We start from the raw sequence: 19,962 nt of genomic DNA, 5'->3' as shown, positions 1-19,962 counted from the left end.
GTGTTTAAAAAAAAAAAATTGCAAGATTTTGTTAATGATGTATGGAAGTAGGTATACTTTCACTATTTCCCCTTCTTATTTCTCTCTCTCTTTATTGGTTATAGGCTAAGGGTGCACTTGAGATATTTTTTTTTTTAACACGTTAGCTGTTTCCCACCGAGGCAAGGTGACCCAAAAAGAAAGAAAAACCCAAAAAGAATGAAATAACTTTCATCATCATTCAACACTTTCACCATCACTCGCATTATCACTGTCTTTACAGAGGTGCTTAGATATGACAACTGAGATAGCCCTCCAAACTGCCAATATCCTAAACCCCTCCTTTAAAGTACAGGCATTGTACTTCCCATTTCCAGGACTCAAGCCTGGCTACCCAGTTTCCCTGAATCCCTTCACAAAATATTACTCTGCTCATACTCCAACAGTTCGTCAGGTCCCATAATCCTTTTGTCTCCATTCACTCCTATCTAACACGCTTGCTGGAAGTTCAAGCCCCTTGCCCACAAAACCTCCTTTACCCCCTCCCTCCAACATCTTCGGGGACGGCCCCTACCCCGCCTTCCTTCCCCAATAGATTTATTCGCTCTCCAAGTCATTCTATTTTGTTCCATTCTTTCTAAATGACCAAACCACCTCAACAGCCCCTCTTCAGTCCTCTGGCTAAAACTTTTAGTAACTCCACACCACCTCCTAATTTCCACACTACAAATTCTCTGCATAATATATTTACACCACACATTGCCCTTAGACACGACATCTCTACTGTCTCCAGCCGCCTCCTCACTGCAGCATTTACAACCCAAGCTTCACACCCATATAAGCGTGTTGGTACCTCTATACTCTTGTACATTTCTTTGTTTGCCTCCATGGATAACGTTCTTTGTCTCCACAGGTATCTCAATGCACCACTCACCTTTTTTTCTTCATTAGTTCTGTGGTTTACCTCATCCTTCATAAATCCATCCGCTGACAAGTCAACTCCCAAAGTATCTGAAAAAATTCACTTCTTCCATACTCCCTCCCTCCAATGTGATATCCAATTTTTCTTTATCTAAATTGTTTGATATCCCTCATCACCTTACTCTTATCTATATATTCACTTTCATCTTTCTACCTTTACACACACTCACAAACTTGTCCACTAACCTTTCAGCTTTTCTTTAGAAGCTCCCAAAAGCACAGTATCATCAGCACTTGAGATATATATGTAAGATATACAGTAAACAAAGTTATATGCATTTCTCTTATTTCTTTGTAAATTTAACATTTTCTTTTCCAGCTAACTCCTGAGGACTCGTCCATGATTGAGGACTACCAGAAAGAGGAAAATGATGCAAAAGAAATAGCTTCCAAAGTCAATGTTGTTTCCACCAAAGACAAAGATAAAGAGAAAGACAAGGAAAAAGAAAGAGAAGAGGAAGAAAAAGAGAAAGATGATCAAAGAAATCATGAAAAATATAACTCAAACCAAAAAATTCAGTTGTGTGTTGCTCTGTTAAAGGTGGGTAGTATTAGAAAGATTAATGGAATTACTGTACATACTTCGGGATATTAGCAGTTTGGAGGGATATGTTGTGTATCTTTATACGTATATGCTTCTAAACTGTTGTGTTCTGAGCACCTCTGCAAAAACAGTGATTATGTGTGAGTGAGATGGAAGTGTTGAATGATGATGAAAGTATTTTCTTTTTGGTGATTTTCTTTCTTTTTGGGTCACCCTGCCTCGGCGGGAGACGGCCGACTTGTTAAAAAAAAAAAAAAAAAACTTAGGGCTGATGATCTTTTCAAGTGGACTGATTTTGTGGGAGTATTCAGGGATTTTGTAGGTAGTAGGTTGGTAGACAGCAACCGCCCAGGGAGGTACTACCGTCCTGCCAAGTGAGTGTAAAGCAAAAGTCTGTAATTGTTTTACATGATGGTGGGAGTGCTGGTGTTTTTTTCTGTCTCATAAACATGCAAGGTTTCAGGTACGTCTTGCTACTTCTGCTTACACTTAGGTCACACAACACATACAAGTACAAGCATATATATACACACCCCTCTGGGTTTTCTTCTATTTTCTTACTAGTTCTTGTTCTTGTTTATTTCCTCTTATTTCCATGGGGAAGTGGAACAGAATTCTTCCTCCGTAAGCTATGCATGTTGTAAGAGGCGACTAAAATGCCAGGAGCAAGGGGCTAGTAACCCCTTCTCCTGTATATATTACTAAATGTGAAAGGAGAAACTTTCGTTTTTCCTTTTGGGCCACCCCGCCTCGGTGGGATACGGCCGGTGTGTTGAAAGAAAGAAAGATTCAGGGATTTTATTTTTTGTAAGGACATCCATAATACACCTAGGTAGCAGGTTGGTAGACAGCAACCGCCCAGGGAGGTACTACCGTCCTACCAAGTGAGTGTAAAACGAAAGCCTGTAATTGTTTTACGTGATGGTAGGTGTTAAAAAACTCGTCTTCTTAACCTTCTCCAATGGTATGGTAGTGTGTTAAGGTAGCATTCTTTTTGAACATATGGCCTGTTTACGGTTTTGCAACAATAACTTAAGAACTCAGGATTACGAAACAAATAACTAAAACTTAGAATCTTTACTAGTAGAGTTTTAGCTTAATGTATGATATGTTATGATTAACATAAAATAAGGAGTTTAACTCTTACATTTCTCTTGGTACGTACTAGTACATTGATATGAATAAATGAACCTTTTGAGGTTGAGCTTTGTACTAAAATCACCAATAATATGCACCTATAATGGTTATTAAGACATAACCACAAAGTAACTTATAATGGTTATAAAGACTTATCTGAACTATCAATTCAGAGTATACAAGAACTCGTAAGTGACGGACTTAGTCTCATTTCCATCTAACATGACTAAGAATAGCTTAGACCACAAATTAACATAAAGGCCGACAAGGCTTATTCAGTCACCTGAAAGTTTAATTTACCAGAGTATAAATAACTCGAAAGTGACAAGCTTAAGAAAGGAAGTCAGTCATGAGAGAATAACGACCACAAGAGAGAACTTGACACGTCTCCTATGAGAGGTCAATGAGTGAGGTACGCTCCCTTGGCTATGCAAGCCCGGAGTAGAAGTGAGAGTGCTAGTCAGAGTGAGTGTGAAGGACATACTCTCAGCGAGTGCTGTAAAACTACTCAGAGCAAGGGTTGTGAACCTTCTCTGAGCAGGTGCTGTAAACCTACTCAGTAAGAGTAGTGAACCTATTCAGAGCAAGGGCTGAGAACCTACTCAGTAAGAGTAGTGAACCTCTCTGAGTGAGGGTGGTGAACCTACTCAGTAAGAGTAGTGAACCTACTCAGAGCAAGGGCTGAGAACCTACTCAGTAAGAATAGTGAACCTCTCTGAGTGAGGGCGGTGAACCTACTCAGTAAGAGTAGTGAACCTACTCAGAGCAAGGGCTGAGAACCTACTCAGTATGAGTAGTGAACCTCTCTGAGTGAGGGCGGTGAACCTACTGCCGGTACCACTGAGTGGTAGGTCGACGTCACATTGGTCACGTGACTGAGGGAGACTTAAGTACCTGAAGTGCTAACCGGCACTTACACTAGTGGTTTCCCACTACATGACAATATTAAGAACTGCTAACAAAACATAATATAATACAATATTAGCTTTTTTTTTTTTTTTTTTTTTTTCAACAAGTCGGCCGTCTCCCACCGAGGCAGGGTGACCCAAAAAAGAAAGAAAATCCCCAAAAAGAAAATACTTTCATCATCATTCAACACTTTCACCACACTCGCACATTATCACTGTTTTTGCAGAGGTGCTCAGAATACAACAGTCTAGAAGCATACACATATAAAGATACACAACATATCCCTCCAAACTGCCAATATCCCAAACCCCTCCTTTAAAGTGCAGGCATTGTACTTCCCATTTCCAGGACTCAAGTCCGACTATATGAAAATAACCGGTTTCCCTGAATCCCTTCACTAAATATTACCCTGCTCACACTCCAACAGATCGTCAGGTCCCAAGTACCATTCGTCTCCATTCACTCCTATCTAACACGCTCACGCACGCTTGCTGGAAATCCAAGCCCCTTACCCACAAAACCTCCTTTACCCCCTCTCTCCAACCCTTTCGAGGACGACCCCTACCCCGCCTTCCTTCCCCTATAGATTTATATGCTTTCCATGTCATTCTACTGTGATCCATTCTCTCTAAATGACCAAACCACCTCAACAACCCCTCTTCTGCCCTCTGACTAATACTTTTATTAACTCCACACCTTCTCCTAATTTCCACACTCCGAATTTTTTGCATAATATTTACACCACACATTGCCCTTAGACAGGACATCTCCGCTGCCTCCAACCGTCTCCTTGCTGCTGCATTTACCACCCAAGCTTCACACCCATATAAGAGTGTTGGTACTACTATACTTTCATACATTCCCTTCTTTGCCTCCATAGATAACGTTTTTTGACTCCACATATACCTCAACGCACCACTCACCTTTTTTCCCTCATCAATTCTATGATTAACCTCATCCTTCATAAATCCATCCGCCGACACGTCAACTCCCAAGTATCTGAAAACATTCACTTCTTCCATACTCCTCCTCCCCAATTTGATATCCAATTTTTCTTTATCTAAATCATTTGACACCCTCATCACCTTACTCTTTTCTATGTTCACTTTCAACTTTCTACCTTTACACACATTCCCAAACTCATCCACTAACCTTTGCAATTTTTCTTTAGAATCTCCCATAAGCACAGTATCATCAGCAAAAAGTAACTGTGTCAATTCCCATTTTGAATTTGATTCCCCATAATTTAATCCCACCCCTCTCCCAAACACCCTAGCATTTACTTCCTTTACAACCCCATCTATAAATATATTAAACAACCATGGTGACATTACACATCCCTGTCTAAGACCTACTTTTACCGGGAAGTAGTCTCCCTCTCTTCTACACACCCTAACCTGAGCCTCACTATCCTCATAAAAACTCTTTACAGCATTTAATAACTTACCACCTATTCCATATACTTGCAACATCTGCCACATTGCTCCTCTATCCACTCTATCATATGCCTTTTCTAAATCCATAAATGCAATAAAAACCTCCCTATCTTTATCTAAATACTGTTCACATATATGCTTCAATGTAAACACCTGATCTACACATCCCCTACCCACTCTAAAACCTCCTTGCTCATCCGCAATCCTACATTCTGTCTTACCTCTAATTCTTTCAATTATAACCCTACCGTACACTTTTCCTGGTATACTCAGTAATTAGTATTAGCATTAGCATATATATTATAAAATAAAGAGCACATCCTTGTATAAAATATAACGGGTGTGGCCATACTCGTAACAGTAGGATTGCTGGTGTCCTTTTTTCTGTCTCATAAACATGCAAGATTTCAGGTACGTCTTGCTACTTCTACTTACACTTAGGTCACACTACATATACATGTACAAGCATATATATACACACCCCTTTGAGTTTTCTTCTATTTTCTTTCTATTTTTTTTTTTTTTTTTCAACAAGTCGGCCGTCTCCCACCGAGGCAGGGTGACCCAAAAAAGAAAGAAAATCCCCAAAAAGAAAATACTTTCATCATCATTCAACACTTTCACCACACTCGCACATTATCACTGTTTTTGCAGAGGTGCTCAGAATACAACAGTTTAGAAGCATACACATATAAAGATACACAACATATCCCTCCAAACTGCCAATATCTAGTTCTTGTTCTTGTTTATTTCCTCTTACCTCCATGGGGAAGTGAAACAGAATTCTTCCTCCGTAAGCCATGCGTGTTGTAAGAGGCGACTAAAATGCTGGGAGCAAGGGGCTAGTGACCCCTTTTCCTATATATACATGTAAAAGGAGAAACTTTCGTTTTTTCTTTTGGGCCACCCTACCTCGGTGGGATACGGCCGGTGTGTTGAAAGAAGAAACATGCAAGGTGTTGGGTATATCTTGCTACTTCTATTTGCACTTAGGTCACACTACACTTGCATGTACAAGCATATATATATACACACCCCTCTGGGTTTTCTTCTATTTTCTTATTAGTTCTTGTTTATTTCCTCTTATCTCCATAGGGAAGTGGAACGGAATTCTTCCTCCGTAAGCCATGCAGGTCAAGAGGAGACTAACATACCGGGTGCATGTATACTTTACTAAAGTTAAAAAGAGAAACTTTCATTTTTCTTTTTAGGTCAACCTGCCTCAGTGGAATATGGCCAGTTTGATGAAAAAAAAAAAATCTGTAATACAGTGAAACCTTGATACTCGAACAGCTCCCTACTCGAACAATTTGGTATTTAAACACTGTTCTGTAAAAAAATAGCTTGGTAGTTGACCATTTGCTTGGCACTTGACCAAACACAAAAAAAAAAATTGGTTGGGAAAAATTCGCTCAGTACTCGAACAGATTGGGACTTGAACAGCCTTCTGGAACTAATTAAGTTCGAGTACCAAGGTTCCACTGTAATTTTCTTTCAGTATGAAAGTGCATACTGGGTTTGACAGTGAGTAGAATAATTATAGAGGTGTCGTATGATCTGGTATATCCATTTACTGTGTAACTATTTGTGTATGCACCAGATAAACCTGGTGTATACACCATTCTTGACTCTTGTATACACCAGATAGACCTGGCCCTGGGCTGTGCTGTGAGAGTAGGAAAACTAAAGCCTTTAAAGGTATACAGTAGACTGTCTATTGACACAGTCTATTAACACTTTTTCGATGTGGTTGAAAAATTGTGGCATATTTTCTCTGAGCACGTCTTATTTATATAACAGGAGTAAATTTAAGGAAAAATAGCTAAAAAAGCAGTACACATGAAGGCTAGTAACTGATAATTTCACTGTGACTACTTATTCCTTTGCCTTTAAGAGTCATTTATTTAACCGAGGTGCATTTATACAGATGTTGAATATGTTAGTGATTGATAAGAAATTGTTAAGGTACACTAATTAAATGAGAAAGTGAAGGGATGATCTTGTTGCACTGCAATGATGTTTTTGTTTGAAGTTCATAGTGTTTGTCACAGCATACACTATTTATATATAAATTGTTTATCACCATGCAACTCACAGGTCTAATTAACAGATGTAACTAAATTAGCTATTTCCTACATACATCTCAGGTCATGCATTGTTTTTATATCCTTTGCATTATTAGGGCTAAAATGTGAAGATACTGGAGGTAATGTTTATACAGCCTCTCCTCACTTAGTTATGTACTCGTTTACCGATGACTCAGACTTATGACGGGCTCTCTGACCAGTATACATAACTAAATAATGTATATTAGAGTTGATTTCCTCTACGTATTCTGTTTATTACAGTATACAGTATACTATTGTATAAACATTTAAAAATATACCAGAAATGTTATAAATGATGCAAAGGTGACATTAAAACAATATCAAAGATTGTTGACACAACCCCACTACCATTATAGTATGCTCCTCACTTAGTGACGAATTTGTTTACAGATGTGGTCTTAGGAACAGAACTCCGTCGTTAAGTTAGGAGAGGCTGTATACTGGGTTGACGGGTTCTGCGCCTGTCCATGACAGAGATTACCATCACTATTTATATACCCTCTGCTTCTCTTCATCTGCGTTATAATGTGCATACAGTATCTACTTTGTATACTACAGTTTGTGTTAATTGTTAAACTTACATTTTGTGATAAAGATATGAGAGTGTCGGCAATGTTTACATCTGATTGTTCCTCCTCCTCCTCTCTCCCACCCTCTGCTTCTTACTCTTATATTTATTATTAAAATGCAAGGGATATGAAAGTTTTTTTAAGTTTTTATTCAAGTAAAGTTATTAATATTTACAGACCCTTGGGTTGTCTCAACCCTTAAATCCAATAATTATAACAGGACATAGTGATAACCTGAGAAGGATTGATTGTTTTTCACTTTTTTTTTAGGGGGGGGGTATAGCATGCACTCATATTATCGTAATTGTGTTTGTGGTGGAGGCAGGTGATAGTTGTGCAAAAGCCTGTCACGTATTTGTACAGGTATTGTACAGAGTCACATCAACCCGTCTATATGCATTTCTGTATCAACAGGTAGTGACAGCTATAATGTAACAAATAGAAAAGGGGATTATTTTTGAATCTTGACTAATTACAAAGCTTTAAAAAAAATTGTTTGCCATTGTTTGGGGAGTTGGGGGTGGAGAAACCTAATGCTATTTTTTCTGCCATGTTAATTGATGGTCCATTGGTATTCCAAAAATTTTTAGCTCAAGATTTATCAGTGGATTAGAGCAGTGATTTTTGTTATCCATGTTTTGTTAGATACTTTAAGCCCATGGTTGCTGCATTATAGTTAATCAGGGCTCAACACTTAATTCCACATAATAGCAAGACTCTTCAGTACAATTTGTGAACCTCACCGATCACGTATAGTGAAAGTATGTATCGATCGTGTGTAATTATTACTAGAAATGATGCTTTGCATAATAACAAATTCACGTAACCTGAACCCACATAAAGTGAGGGAAACCTCAGTATTCAGAGTTCTGTGTAAGAACCATAAATAATTATTTTTTAATGTTTATCAAAACTGTGTATAGTATAACTTACAGGATTAGCAGTTTGTCTTACTGTGTATTGTGTTTTTCTTGTATGCCATCTAATGTCCTTATCTTTTGTTGCTGAAAAACAAACAGGTTGGTGCCTGGGAACACTTCATGGAAATTTCCAAGCGCTTTCCAGATTTTTACCTCGTGTCGAGTCCTCCTATTGGCCAAGCACTTTGCCAGTTGATACATGCTACAATTGAACCTATTTACAGAAAGTGAGCATAAAATTGTTAACATTTTGCTATACACGAATTCTGTTATCCACTGGGTATTGATTTACAAGTCTTTAATTATAAACCCTTGATTTAATGGCCTTTAACAAAGTTTAGAAATGAAAACCAAACTCCACTGGGTCATTTGTTTCTGAAAAGCAGTCTCTTTGTCTGTTGATTACAGACTTGTCATTTATTGTTGTAATCATGGCAAAACAGCTTCATTTCCAGTCATCACAATAACCATTATTGGACATTCACTTCCCTATTAACGCATTAAATTGAGGGTCAGCGTAGGAGAGAAGAAATATTTTCCTGTAAAAGTTGGCCTTGGGCAGGCATGTGTGACACCAACATGATTATTTGATGTCTGAAGATTGAGTTGTTAAAGAAGTGAGTGCTAGTGTGTTTGGGGAAGATGTGGTCTTAAAAGATAATGTAATGTGAGAGCAGTCACAGTTGCTATTTTATAATGACCCTTGGCATTTAGGACATTAAAGCCTGTGTAACAGGCTTTTTTCTTTTATTTAACACACAGGCTGTCTCCCACCAAGATAGGGTGAGCCAGAGAAGAAGAAACACACTCACCATCACTTACTTCATCATTGTCTTGCCAGAGGCAAGACAGTTTAGTAATTTAATTACTAAATTTAAAAAGAATAGGCTGCTTTAAGCCTGTTAATTAGGTGAAAAATTATCACAAAAGTTCTGTTTTGCATTTGTCTATTTCAAACAACTTGTTGGCTAACTATATCCCTCCAGTGTAAGTCAGGTTGGAAACAAGGAATGTGGGTGATGTGATTGTATTTAGCTATATGGGAGTAGATGTGCTAGCAGATGGTTCTTTGAAAGTTGACTTACATTACAGAATATATTAAGGAAAGTAGCATGTAGGCAAGAGCATGCTTATAAAAATATATTCTTGTCCTCACTCACCCGAGAGAAAATAATTTCATTAGCTTGTTGTTCATATTGTGATTTTTCTTTTTTTGAATAGGATACTCTCTTATTCACATACTTTCAGGAACATAATATTGAATGACTTTCCTTTAGCCAATTTATTGATAGTATTTCGAAAAGATTCTACTGCTGGTAAAGATTTTGTATTAAAAAAAAAAGGACAACCACCACCCTCAAACCAATTAATTTTCTTTTCATTTATTTTTATTGCTAATCATTAGGAGAAAGAGATGCATGGAAATCACAATTAATACAAGGGTAGCTATAATGTTTCACTATTTTATTACATTTATTGGCATAATGATGATGCTCTGGTGTGCACTCGTGCCTGCATGTTGATCCATTCCCTAACATGCATATAACAGTTTAAATTTGCTTGTAAGACTCTTGAATCACTTTCAGTTCTGTAAGTTTATGTACTCTCAGGTAGTAGCAAGTCTGAATGTCATACATTAGTGTACTTCTTTCCAGGGTGTGTACTCTACCTAGCCGGTTGAAAGGGACTGTGGTTGAATTGCTCAATAACCCACTGGCTCCTCGTCCTTCATATAACTTTAATGATGTTTGTACAACAATATTTCCAATGCTGAGTGCTTTGGGGCCACACTTGTACATTGACCCTGGACTGATGTACAAGGTTCTTAGAGTTGCACGGGTGGCACTGAAACAGGTAAGAAGTTAATTTATTATTCATATCACTTTGATTGAAAGTACTGTATTCAGTAAATAACTCATGAAAAATAGTTCATTTATAGATATAAGTCATAAAAAGGGAAAAGTTTTTCATATTTTTTTTCAAATTTGTTCACTTTACCTGTTATATTAGTTGGACTTGGGTCCTGGAAGTGGGAAGTACAGTGCTGTACTCTGAAGTATGGTTGGGGTTGTTGAAGTTTGGAAGGTTATCTGAACTGTTATGACAGCACACTTCTGGCAAGGCAGTGATTGAGTGAATGATGGTAAAAGTTTTTCATCTTTTGGTTGATGTGTTAAGATAAAATATGACATGCCAAAGAAATCTAATGCAAAATACAGAGTATTTAACTGTGGTAGACCCTAAATAAAAATTCCTTTGTGGGGCAAAATTTTGAAAATTATTTTTCTTATAGATTGACAGAGCCTGTTTTTCTAACTGGAAGTATGAAAGTAAAACTAAAACTTATGGTGTGTTGAAGGTGACAAAAAAAATTCTCAGCATAAATATGCATGCAGACACTTACGTATACATGTGTGTGAGTGCCAGGCAGTATGGTATGCATTTTATACAAATATCATTGCAACATAATGTAAACCACACAACCATTAATTTTTTTTAGCACCCGCTATTCCCACCAAGGCAGGGTGGCCCAAAAAGAAAGAAAAAACTTTTATAATCATTCAACACTTTCACCATCACTCATACATAATCTTTGTCTTTGCAGAGGCACTCAGATATGACAGTTTAGATGTCCCTCCAAGTGGTTGGGCCACTTAACTTTTTATCCTTCATCCTTCTTTCACCCCCATATCTCTTTAACTCATTTCTATTTCTTCCCTATCATTCTTTCTTCCTCCTCTTTACCAGAGTACATGCTTTGGTAATGTTCTTAAGCTGTTGGAGTGTGAGCAGGGTAATATTTAGTGAAGGGATTCAGGGAAACCGGTTATTTTATATGGCCGGACTTGAGTCCTGGAAATGGGAAATACAATGCCTGCACTCTAAAGGAGGGGTTTGGGATATTAGCAGTTTGGAGAGATATATTGTGTATTTTTATACGTATATGCTTCTAAACTGTTTTATTCTGGGCACCTCTGCAAAAACAGTGATTATGTGTGAGTGAGGTGAAAGTGTTGAATGATGATGAAAGTATTTTCTTTTTGGAGATTTTCTTTCTTTTTGGGTCACCCTGCCTCAGTGGGAGACGGCCGACTTGTTGAAAAAAAAAAAAATCTTTGTTTCTTTTTAGGAGGTCACCCTGCCTCGGTGGAATATGGCCAGTTTGTTGAAAAAAAAAAAAAGCTCTATGGAGAGTGAAGCTGTATGACCCTTGTTAGTTTAGCACTTTCTTTGATTATAATAATAATAATAATGATACTGAGAGTGAAATGTTACCACAATTTAAAGCTTGCTTTACACTTGTCCCTTGTCTTCATTACTGCAGGCAGTGTACCTTGTATCCAGTAAATCAGAGAACGTGAAGTGGATATCTGTACATTCTAGAAAACAGTTATTTAGTTTCCTGTTTAAATGTTAATAAAACAGTAATGGTTGTCTCTAACTTTAAGGTGAAGGTTGGTGCTGATGGAGTTCGTAACAATTTCTATTACGAGTTCTTGGATGTCTTGGATGAAGCTCTCTTACCGTCTCTATCCATGCTTGATGCTAATCCATGTCTTGCAGAAGAGATCTGGGACACCATCAAGATATACCCATACCAGCACAGGTATGATATGTACTTTTCACTGAATTATTTTCACAAACTTGCTTGTTATCTTTATCCTAGTTCTCCAGGTTATTTAACATTATTTTTTTTTTTAATATTTTAGGTAATATAACTGTTTACTCTTTGTAAGTGAAGTAAGTAAATTTCAGTTACTTTAGCCAGAATTAACTATTCTGTATCAACCAGGTATACTGAAATGGTGATGCTATTCTTTAGTGCATTTTTCCTGATCAATAAAAGTAAATTAAATTTATTTAGTATAAGTGCAGTAGTGTGAATGATGGTGAAAGTGTTTCTTGTTTTGGGTTACCCTACCTTGTTAGGAGGTGGCCAGTGTGTTAAAAAAATAAGGTGCAGTAGTGTATAAGCAAAAAGTTTCTTCTGGGTATGTAATGCAGTATATCCATAGTTTTATATTTAATTAAATTGCAGATACAAGCTTTATGGCCGGTGGAAAAATGAGACGTGTAACCAGCATCCCATGCTTATAAAGTATCGTGCTAGACTTCTAAAGAAAGCAAAATTTATCATGATGCGTATCACGAAAGAAACCATTAAACCTGTGAGTCGGGGAATTGGGAAACTTACTCACAACAACCCTGGTCCAGTGTTTCATTATGTGAGTATTTACCAGTTTCAAACACTTAATTGGTCATTTTGGAAGTATTTAAAGAGTTCTTTTCAAATAACTGTGTTTAGTCAATGTGATGCTTGTTTTATTTTCCAGCAAAAGTAAGCCTTAGACAGGGATGTGTGATGTGGTTGTAAAAGTTTGGGTGTTGGGGCTGGGTGTGCAATTAAATGATGAATCTGATATGAAGTGGAAGTTGCTGTAGTTTCTTTGCCAGTGACATGGTTCTTTTGGGAGCTTCTGAGGAGGAGTTGCAAAGGTAGGTTGGTGGATGAGTTTAGGAGAGTATATAAAAGTAGGAAATTAATAGTAAATACAAGGTGATGGGTGTAACAAAGTTTAGGCAGTGGAAAATTGGATATTTAAATATTTTGGAGTAGATATGTTGGCAGATGGATCTCAAAGAAAAGGTGAGTCATAGAATAGATGAACTGGACTAAGGTAAGTCAAGTGTTGAGGCATCTATGAAGACAAAAGGAATTTATCTTTGGGGGCAAAAAGAAGAATATACCAAGAGTATAGTAATACTAACTCTTTTGTGTGGGTGTGGGTATGGGCTTTGAGTATTGTAGCTAGGAGACTGGAGGCTGGAGGCAGTGTAGATGTCATGTTTGAGACCAGTGTGCAGTGTGAATGTTATGGAAGGTATTATTCCTAGAGCACAGCAAGGGTTGTTGATTTGCTTTGGACATTGAGGATGGAGCAGAATATGACCAAGAGGGTGTATAAATCGAGGGTGGAAGGAGGGGTAGGTGTTATCCCATTAAGAGTTTGAGAGAGGGTGTGAATGGGGTTTTAAGTGATAGAGGCTTGAGCATTCATCAGGTGTGTATAAGTGCATAACTGTTCATCGCAATGAGTGGAGACAAGTGATTTTAGGGAGAATGTACTGTAGGAGTGTGAGCAACATAATATTTATAAAGGTTAGCTGGACTTGAGTCTTGGAGGTGGTAAGTACAGGACCTGGATTTTGAAGGAGGAATGGGGAATGTTATAGTTTGTGAAGCCTATGCATTTTTCCAGTTTTTCTTTTTGCTTTTCAAGATTATTATTCATGTTTTATTTGTGGAGTTCTGTCTGCAGACAATATTGTTTTGATTTCAAGTTTTTCAACTCTGTTTTTGAATATTTGCATCATTTGGCTATTTCTTGTGACTGGTTTCAAGAGTTTTGTTCCTGCTGCAGGATGTGCAGTAGCCTATCCTGGGTCCAGACTTTCCTGATGACTACCTCATTAACCATGCTGTTGCTACTTCTTATAACTGCTGTTGGGTGGTAGGAAAGTCTTGGACCAAAGGTGTTGGCAGTGTTTTCTAATATATGTATTTATATTTCCTCCAGATTTTGATACAGGTTCAGCTCTATGATAATCTCATTGGTCCTGTTGTGGATAGCTTCAAGTACCTGACATCTCTCTCGTATGATGTTCTTGGATACTGCATTGTTGAAATCCTCTCAGAAAATAAGGACAGAATAGCCAATGATGGTTAGTGACCTTTTTGTTTAGTACTTTATAAATAATAAGTTACTTTTTTTTAACACACTGGCCACTTCCCACCGAGGCATGGTGACCCAAAAAGAAAGAAAAAACTTTCACCATCACTCATACATAATCACTGTCTTTGCAGAGGTGCTCAGATACAACAGTTTAGACATCCCTTCAAACTGCCAATATCCTAAATCCCTCCTTTAAATTGCAGGCATTGTACTTCCCATTTCCAGGACTCAAGTCTGGCTAACCGGTTTCCCTGAATCCCTTCACAAAATATTACCCTGCTCACACTCCAACAGTTCGTCAGGTCCCAAAAACCATTCGTCTCCATTCACTCCTATCTAACACGCTCATGCACGCTTGCTGGAAGTCCAAGGCCCTCGTCCATAAAACCTCCTTTACCCCCTAACTCCAACCTTTTTGGGGACGACCCTTACCCTGCCTTCCTTCCCCAGTAGACTTATACCCTCTCCAAGTCATTCTACTTTGTTCCCCTCAAAATTATTTTAGTAGGTTGACCTACTGTACTTATATAGCTTCTAGACAATGGCGCTCATTTGAAACTATATCTAATTACGTATACGTAATCATTTAACATCAGTTTTGAGCTTCATGATATGTAATAGCTAGGTAATAGGTTGGTACTACCGTCCTGCCAAGTGAGTGTAAAATGAAAGCCTGTAATTGTTTTACATGATGGTGGGATTGCTGGTGTCTTTTTTCTGTCTCATAAACATTCAAGATTTCAGGTACGTCTTCCTACTTCTACTTACACTTAGGTCACACTACACATGCATGTTCAAGCATATATATACACACCTCTATGGGTTTTCTTCTATTTTCTTGCTAGTTCTTGTTCTTGTTTATTTCCTTTTATCTCCATGGGGAAGTGGAACAGAATTCTTTCTCCGTAAGCCGTGAGTGTTGTAAGAGTCGACTAAAAGGCTGAGAAGGGGCTAGTAACCCCTTCTCCTGTATACATTACTAAAGTTAAAAAGAGAAATTTTGGTTTTCTTTTTGGGTCACCCTGCTTTGGTGGGATACAGCCGGTTTGTTGAAAGAAGAAGAAAGATATGTAATAGTCAAGAAAGTATGATATAAATAATTGTTTGAGATAATTAAAGGTGTCCCTCATTTTTTGTGACAGATACATTCCCGGTCCATGGTGTGTCAACCTTTTTATTTTTTTACACTCTATATCCCATTGAGGTAGAGTGAACCATAAAAGAAGAAATACTTCCACTATCACTCACTCTGTCACTGTCTTGTCAGAGATGTGCTGACATTACAGCTCAGATGCTCCTTCAACCATTGCTCTCACAAATAACATCATGCTTGTAGCTCCTATTGAAACTAATGCCATTGACACAATTCTTAATAACAAACTGGTTGATTTGAGGTGGATAGAAACAATGAATAAGCAGTCTAGATACCTACGATTCCTTATACCTTCTCACAAAGTGCTTGAGTCTGCCGAGGTTAACGTGTTTCCTAAGATCTTCACCCTCGTAGGACTACCCTATACTACATGAATATGACAGTCTCCTGAGGTTGATATTCACAGAAGTACTTGACCTCACTCTAGAAAATGGACACTGAGACCAATCTACACTTCCAGTCAGACTAGGAGGTACTGGTATCCAAAAGGCATCACAAATTGCACTCTCTGCTTTTCTGTCTTCATTTGTGGCATCCAGTGAACTTGTTGCAGCAATTCTCCCTATTTACTATATGGACAGTATTGGGGATTCGTGATCAAAAGCTCATTGATGGAGCCATGCTCTGGGATAATCTAATAGGCTCCACAACCAGACAGTCACACTGGGATGGCCCAGTAGTGGAGAATATAGCCTCAACACTGCTTGAGATTATGTTGGGGAAGGACAAGCTCATCTCCAAGCAGTGAGAGCTCATCATGCAGGGGATTTCCCACTTGCTCTCATCACTTCCTTCCTTGGAACATGCCTCAACTCACAGACCATCCATATTGGTGTTGCCCTTCACCTTGCCACCCCCATCCTCACCAAACACAGGTATATCTGTGGCAGTGCATTAGCAGACTGATTCAGGTACCATAGTCTTGTTTGCAGAAGATCTGAGGGAAATATTGCAGGACGTGAAGAGGTTAATAACATCAAGAGGATCCTTGCAACAGCTGGATGCCCAGCAATAAGGGAGGTACCCCTAACTATGTAGATCTTATAACAACCAAAATCATCCATGTGGAATTACCTTGCAAGCCTGGATGGGCAGCAAGCAGGTGATCAGGGCTACACATTTGCATCCACATTAACTGATACCTACCTCTAGTACAGCAGGAAGGAGGGGCAGCTGCCAGCTTGAGGGAGTCCTAGAAGTCTCGAAAATATGGTGAACTTGCCCATCATTATGTGTTTGTTCCTGTAGGTTCAGAGACCCTTGACCCATGGGTAAAGAATGCATCCAAGTTCCTTAAGGAGCTAGGCAAAAGTCATCAGGGCATCTAGTTTTCCAGTGGCTCAATACTGCAGTTCAGAGAGGTAATGCCAGTTGTATTATGTAATGTAGAAGGGATTGGGATACCTTATTCATTTGGCCTTTGGCAACTGATATTTTTTAAACTAATTTCCTGCCAAGGTGAAAGAATACATTAATTATTGTTTGTGTATCTTTTTTCAGCAATGGCCATCTCTCCTTGGCTACAGTCTCTTTCAAGTTTCTGTGGAACCGTGTACAAGAAGTATATTATAGATTTAGGAGGAATTCTTCAGTTTGTTGCCAATCAGTTGAAGGCTGAAAAATCAATTGACCTGCTTATCTTGCGAGAAATTGTCCAGAAAATGGGTGGTACAGATACCCTTGAAGATTTAACGTCAGAACAGGTATCAATGATGTTTTACATTATTTAAATATAATCAGTAGGAAACATTAATTTAGCATTAAAATATACTTATTTTATTATTTCACATAAAATATAAGAAATGATATAATTCTAATAATTACTTTTGGGCTGCTCTACCGTGTTTACATTTTTTTGTTTTGTTTAGGTTGACACCATTCTCACTTCCTCTGAGTATTTTGCATGTTGTTACATCATCCTTGGTTCTTCCATCCACCATTGTAGAATAAAAAATGGGAAATGCTCCTGAGTATAGTGGGACCAACACTTTTATGTGGGTGTAAGGCATAGGCTTTTAATGTTGCAGGGAGGAGCTGTCTTGTTAGAGGTAGTGTGTACTCACCTATGTCCTTACCTATATTTAATTGCAGGGGTTGAGTCCTAGTTCATGGCCTCGCCTTTTAACTTTCTGCTTGCCAGATTAATTCCAAGCCTTGTGGGCCCTTTGTGTGGTGTGAATATTATGCAGAGAATTTAAAGCTAGAATTATACTCTCCAGAGAATTTTACCCCTCGTAGAACTGAGGAGGGGTTGTTGAGGTGTTTTGAACCTTTAGAGAGGATGGGGCAGTAGAGGATGACCAAGAAGGTGTATAAATCTGTTAGGGAGGGGGGTAAAGAAGGTTTTGGGGGCTAGGGTTTTCATTATTCAGCAAGATTGTGTGAGCATGCTAGATCAGATTGAATACAAACAAGTGGTTTTTATGGCTTTACATACTGTTGGAATGTGAGCACAGTAACATTTATGAAGGGATCTCACGGAAACTGGCTAGCTGGACTTCATTTGTAGAGGTGGGAAGTACATTGCCTGCATTCTGAAGGAGGGGTGGAGATATTGCAGTTTAGAGGGTCATGTGAATTGTGATGCCTATGCACTTCTGGCAAGACAGCTGTTAAATGAGTGAAGGGATTGTTACCTATTGTGGGTCACCCTATCTTGGTGGTGGATGACCAGCGTGTTAAAAAAAAAAATCAAGTATATCTTGACTGAGAAATACAGTATGTAGTCTCTCATCGATGCACACAGGTACACTAACAAAACGTTTATCTGAATGAATTAGGTGTTTTTCTTAATTGTTGTACTTTTGATTTTTAGTCATAGCTTATCATCTATAGCAATACAGTACTCATTGCTAATGCTTTTTCCATCCAGCTTGATGCTATGTGTGGAGGTGAATTGCTTCGTCGGGAGGCTGGCCAGTATCAGCAGGAAAGAAACACAAAGAGGTCTTCCATACGTCTCAAAGAAGCTCTCTTAGAGAATAACTTAGCAATTCCTCTGCTGTTACTTATGGCTCAACAGCGTTCATCTGTTGTTTATAATCAAACTGAGTCTCCTCATCTTAAGTTGGTTGGAAAGCTTTATGACCAGGTTAGTGGGGATGTTATTATGTACAGTGTCACTTAGGTTGAGAAAGTCCCTTAACTAGGTTTGGTCATTAGTGCTTGATGACAGAGCATAACCACTGTACAGTACATATAAGAAAGGTTCATGTGAGAAGTTATCACTGGAAATATTTTGTGGCATGATGCATAAGGATAGCTAAAAGTAAATATGATATCTTTATGTAATTAAGTGCACCTTAGTCAATTGTTTTATTTTGTGTGTTTCAGTGCCAAGATACAATGGTGCAATTTGGTTCCTATCTCTTTCAAGTGGTGACTATTGAAGAGCTTAATGATCGCCTGCCAAGCATTGGTACCCTTCTGTCTGATTGCCACATTAATGCAGATGTTGCATTTTTCCTTGCACGTCCACTTTTTATACATATGCTTAATGTAAGTATGTTTCCAGACTAGTAAATCATTATATTAACACATGATTTCATGGCCAGGGAGAATTGGGTTGATATTTTTTAAAGTAGTATAGGAAGGCTTTTTTTTTTTTTTTTTTTTTTTTTTTTTTTTTTTTTTTTTTTTTTTTTTTTTTTTTTTTAACATGTTGGCTGTTTCCCACCGAGGCAGGGTGACCCGAAAAAAAGAAACGCACACTTTCACCATCATTCACACATAATCGCTGTCTTTGTAGAGGCGCTCAGATGTAACAGTTGCTGGTTATTGACAGTAAAATATAATATTTTATAAAGATGTTTTATATATCGGGAGCAACTGATATATCGGATCATTATTTAGTTATAGCTACAGTTAGAGTAAGAGGTAGATGGGACAAGAGGAAGGTGGCAACAACAAGTAGGAGGAAATTGAAAGTGTATAAACTAAGGGAGGAGGAAGTTCGGGTGAGATATAAGCGACTATTGGCAGAAAGGTGGGCTAGTGCAAAGATGAGTAGTGGGGGGGTTGAAGAGGGTTGGAATAGTTTTAAAAATGCAGTATTAGAATGTGGGGCAGAAGTTTGTGGTTATAGGAGGGTGGGGGCAGGAGGAAAGAGGAGTGACTGGTGGAATGAAGAAGTAAAGGGTGTGATAAAAGAGAAAAAATTAGCTTATGAGAGGTTTTTACAAAGCAGAAGTGTTATAAGAAGAGCAGAGTATATGGAGAGTAAAAGAAAGGTGAAGAGATTGGTGAGAGAGTGCAAAAGGAGAGCAGATGATAGGGTGGGAGAGGCGCTGTCAAGAAATTTTAATGAAAATAAGAAAAAATTTTGGAGCGAGTTAAACAAGTTAAGAAAGTCTAGGGAACGTATGGATTTGTCAGTTAAAAACATAGTAGAGGAGTTAGTAGATGGGGAGAGAGAGGTATTAGGTAGATGGCGAGAATATTTTGAGGAACTTTTAAATGTTGAGGAAGAAAGGGAGGCGGTAATTTCATTCA

General features: G+C 38.2%; 1 protein-coding gene across 3 annotated transcripts in view; it reads left to right on the top strand.

Annotated features, from left to right (window-relative positions):
* tho2 (THO complex subunit 2-like protein) overlaps positions 1-19,962 on the top strand; it is a 109,658-nt gene that overhangs the window by 14,246 nt on the left and 75,450 nt on the right. For all 3 annotated transcript variants that reach the window (XM_053793556.2, XM_053793554.2, XM_053793553.2), the window contains exons 7-15: positions 1,280-1,501; positions 8,683-8,810; positions 10,239-10,437; positions 12,033-12,190; positions 12,623-12,809; positions 14,163-14,307; positions 16,972-17,174; positions 18,344-18,562; positions 18,805-18,969. In XM_053793556.2, coding sequence (XP_053649531.1) covers positions 1,280-1,501; positions 8,683-8,810; positions 10,239-10,437; positions 12,033-12,190; positions 12,623-12,809; positions 14,163-14,307; positions 16,972-17,174; positions 18,344-18,562; positions 18,805-18,969 — 1,626 coding nt within the window. The remainder of the gene's footprint in view (positions 1-1,279; positions 1,502-8,682; positions 8,811-10,238; positions 10,438-12,032; positions 12,191-12,622; positions 12,810-14,162; positions 14,308-16,971; positions 17,175-18,343; positions 18,563-18,804; positions 18,970-19,962) is intronic.

Source organism: Cherax quadricarinatus, chromosome 71 (assembly GCF_038502225.1).
Source record: "Cherax quadricarinatus isolate ZL_2023a chromosome 71, ASM3850222v1, whole genome shotgun sequence".
NCBI lineage: Eukaryota > Metazoa > Arthropoda > Malacostraca > Decapoda > Parastacidae > Cherax > Cherax quadricarinatus.
The sequence above is the reverse complement of the archived record's forward strand: the minus strand, read 5'-3'. Positions and strand labels throughout refer to the sequence as shown.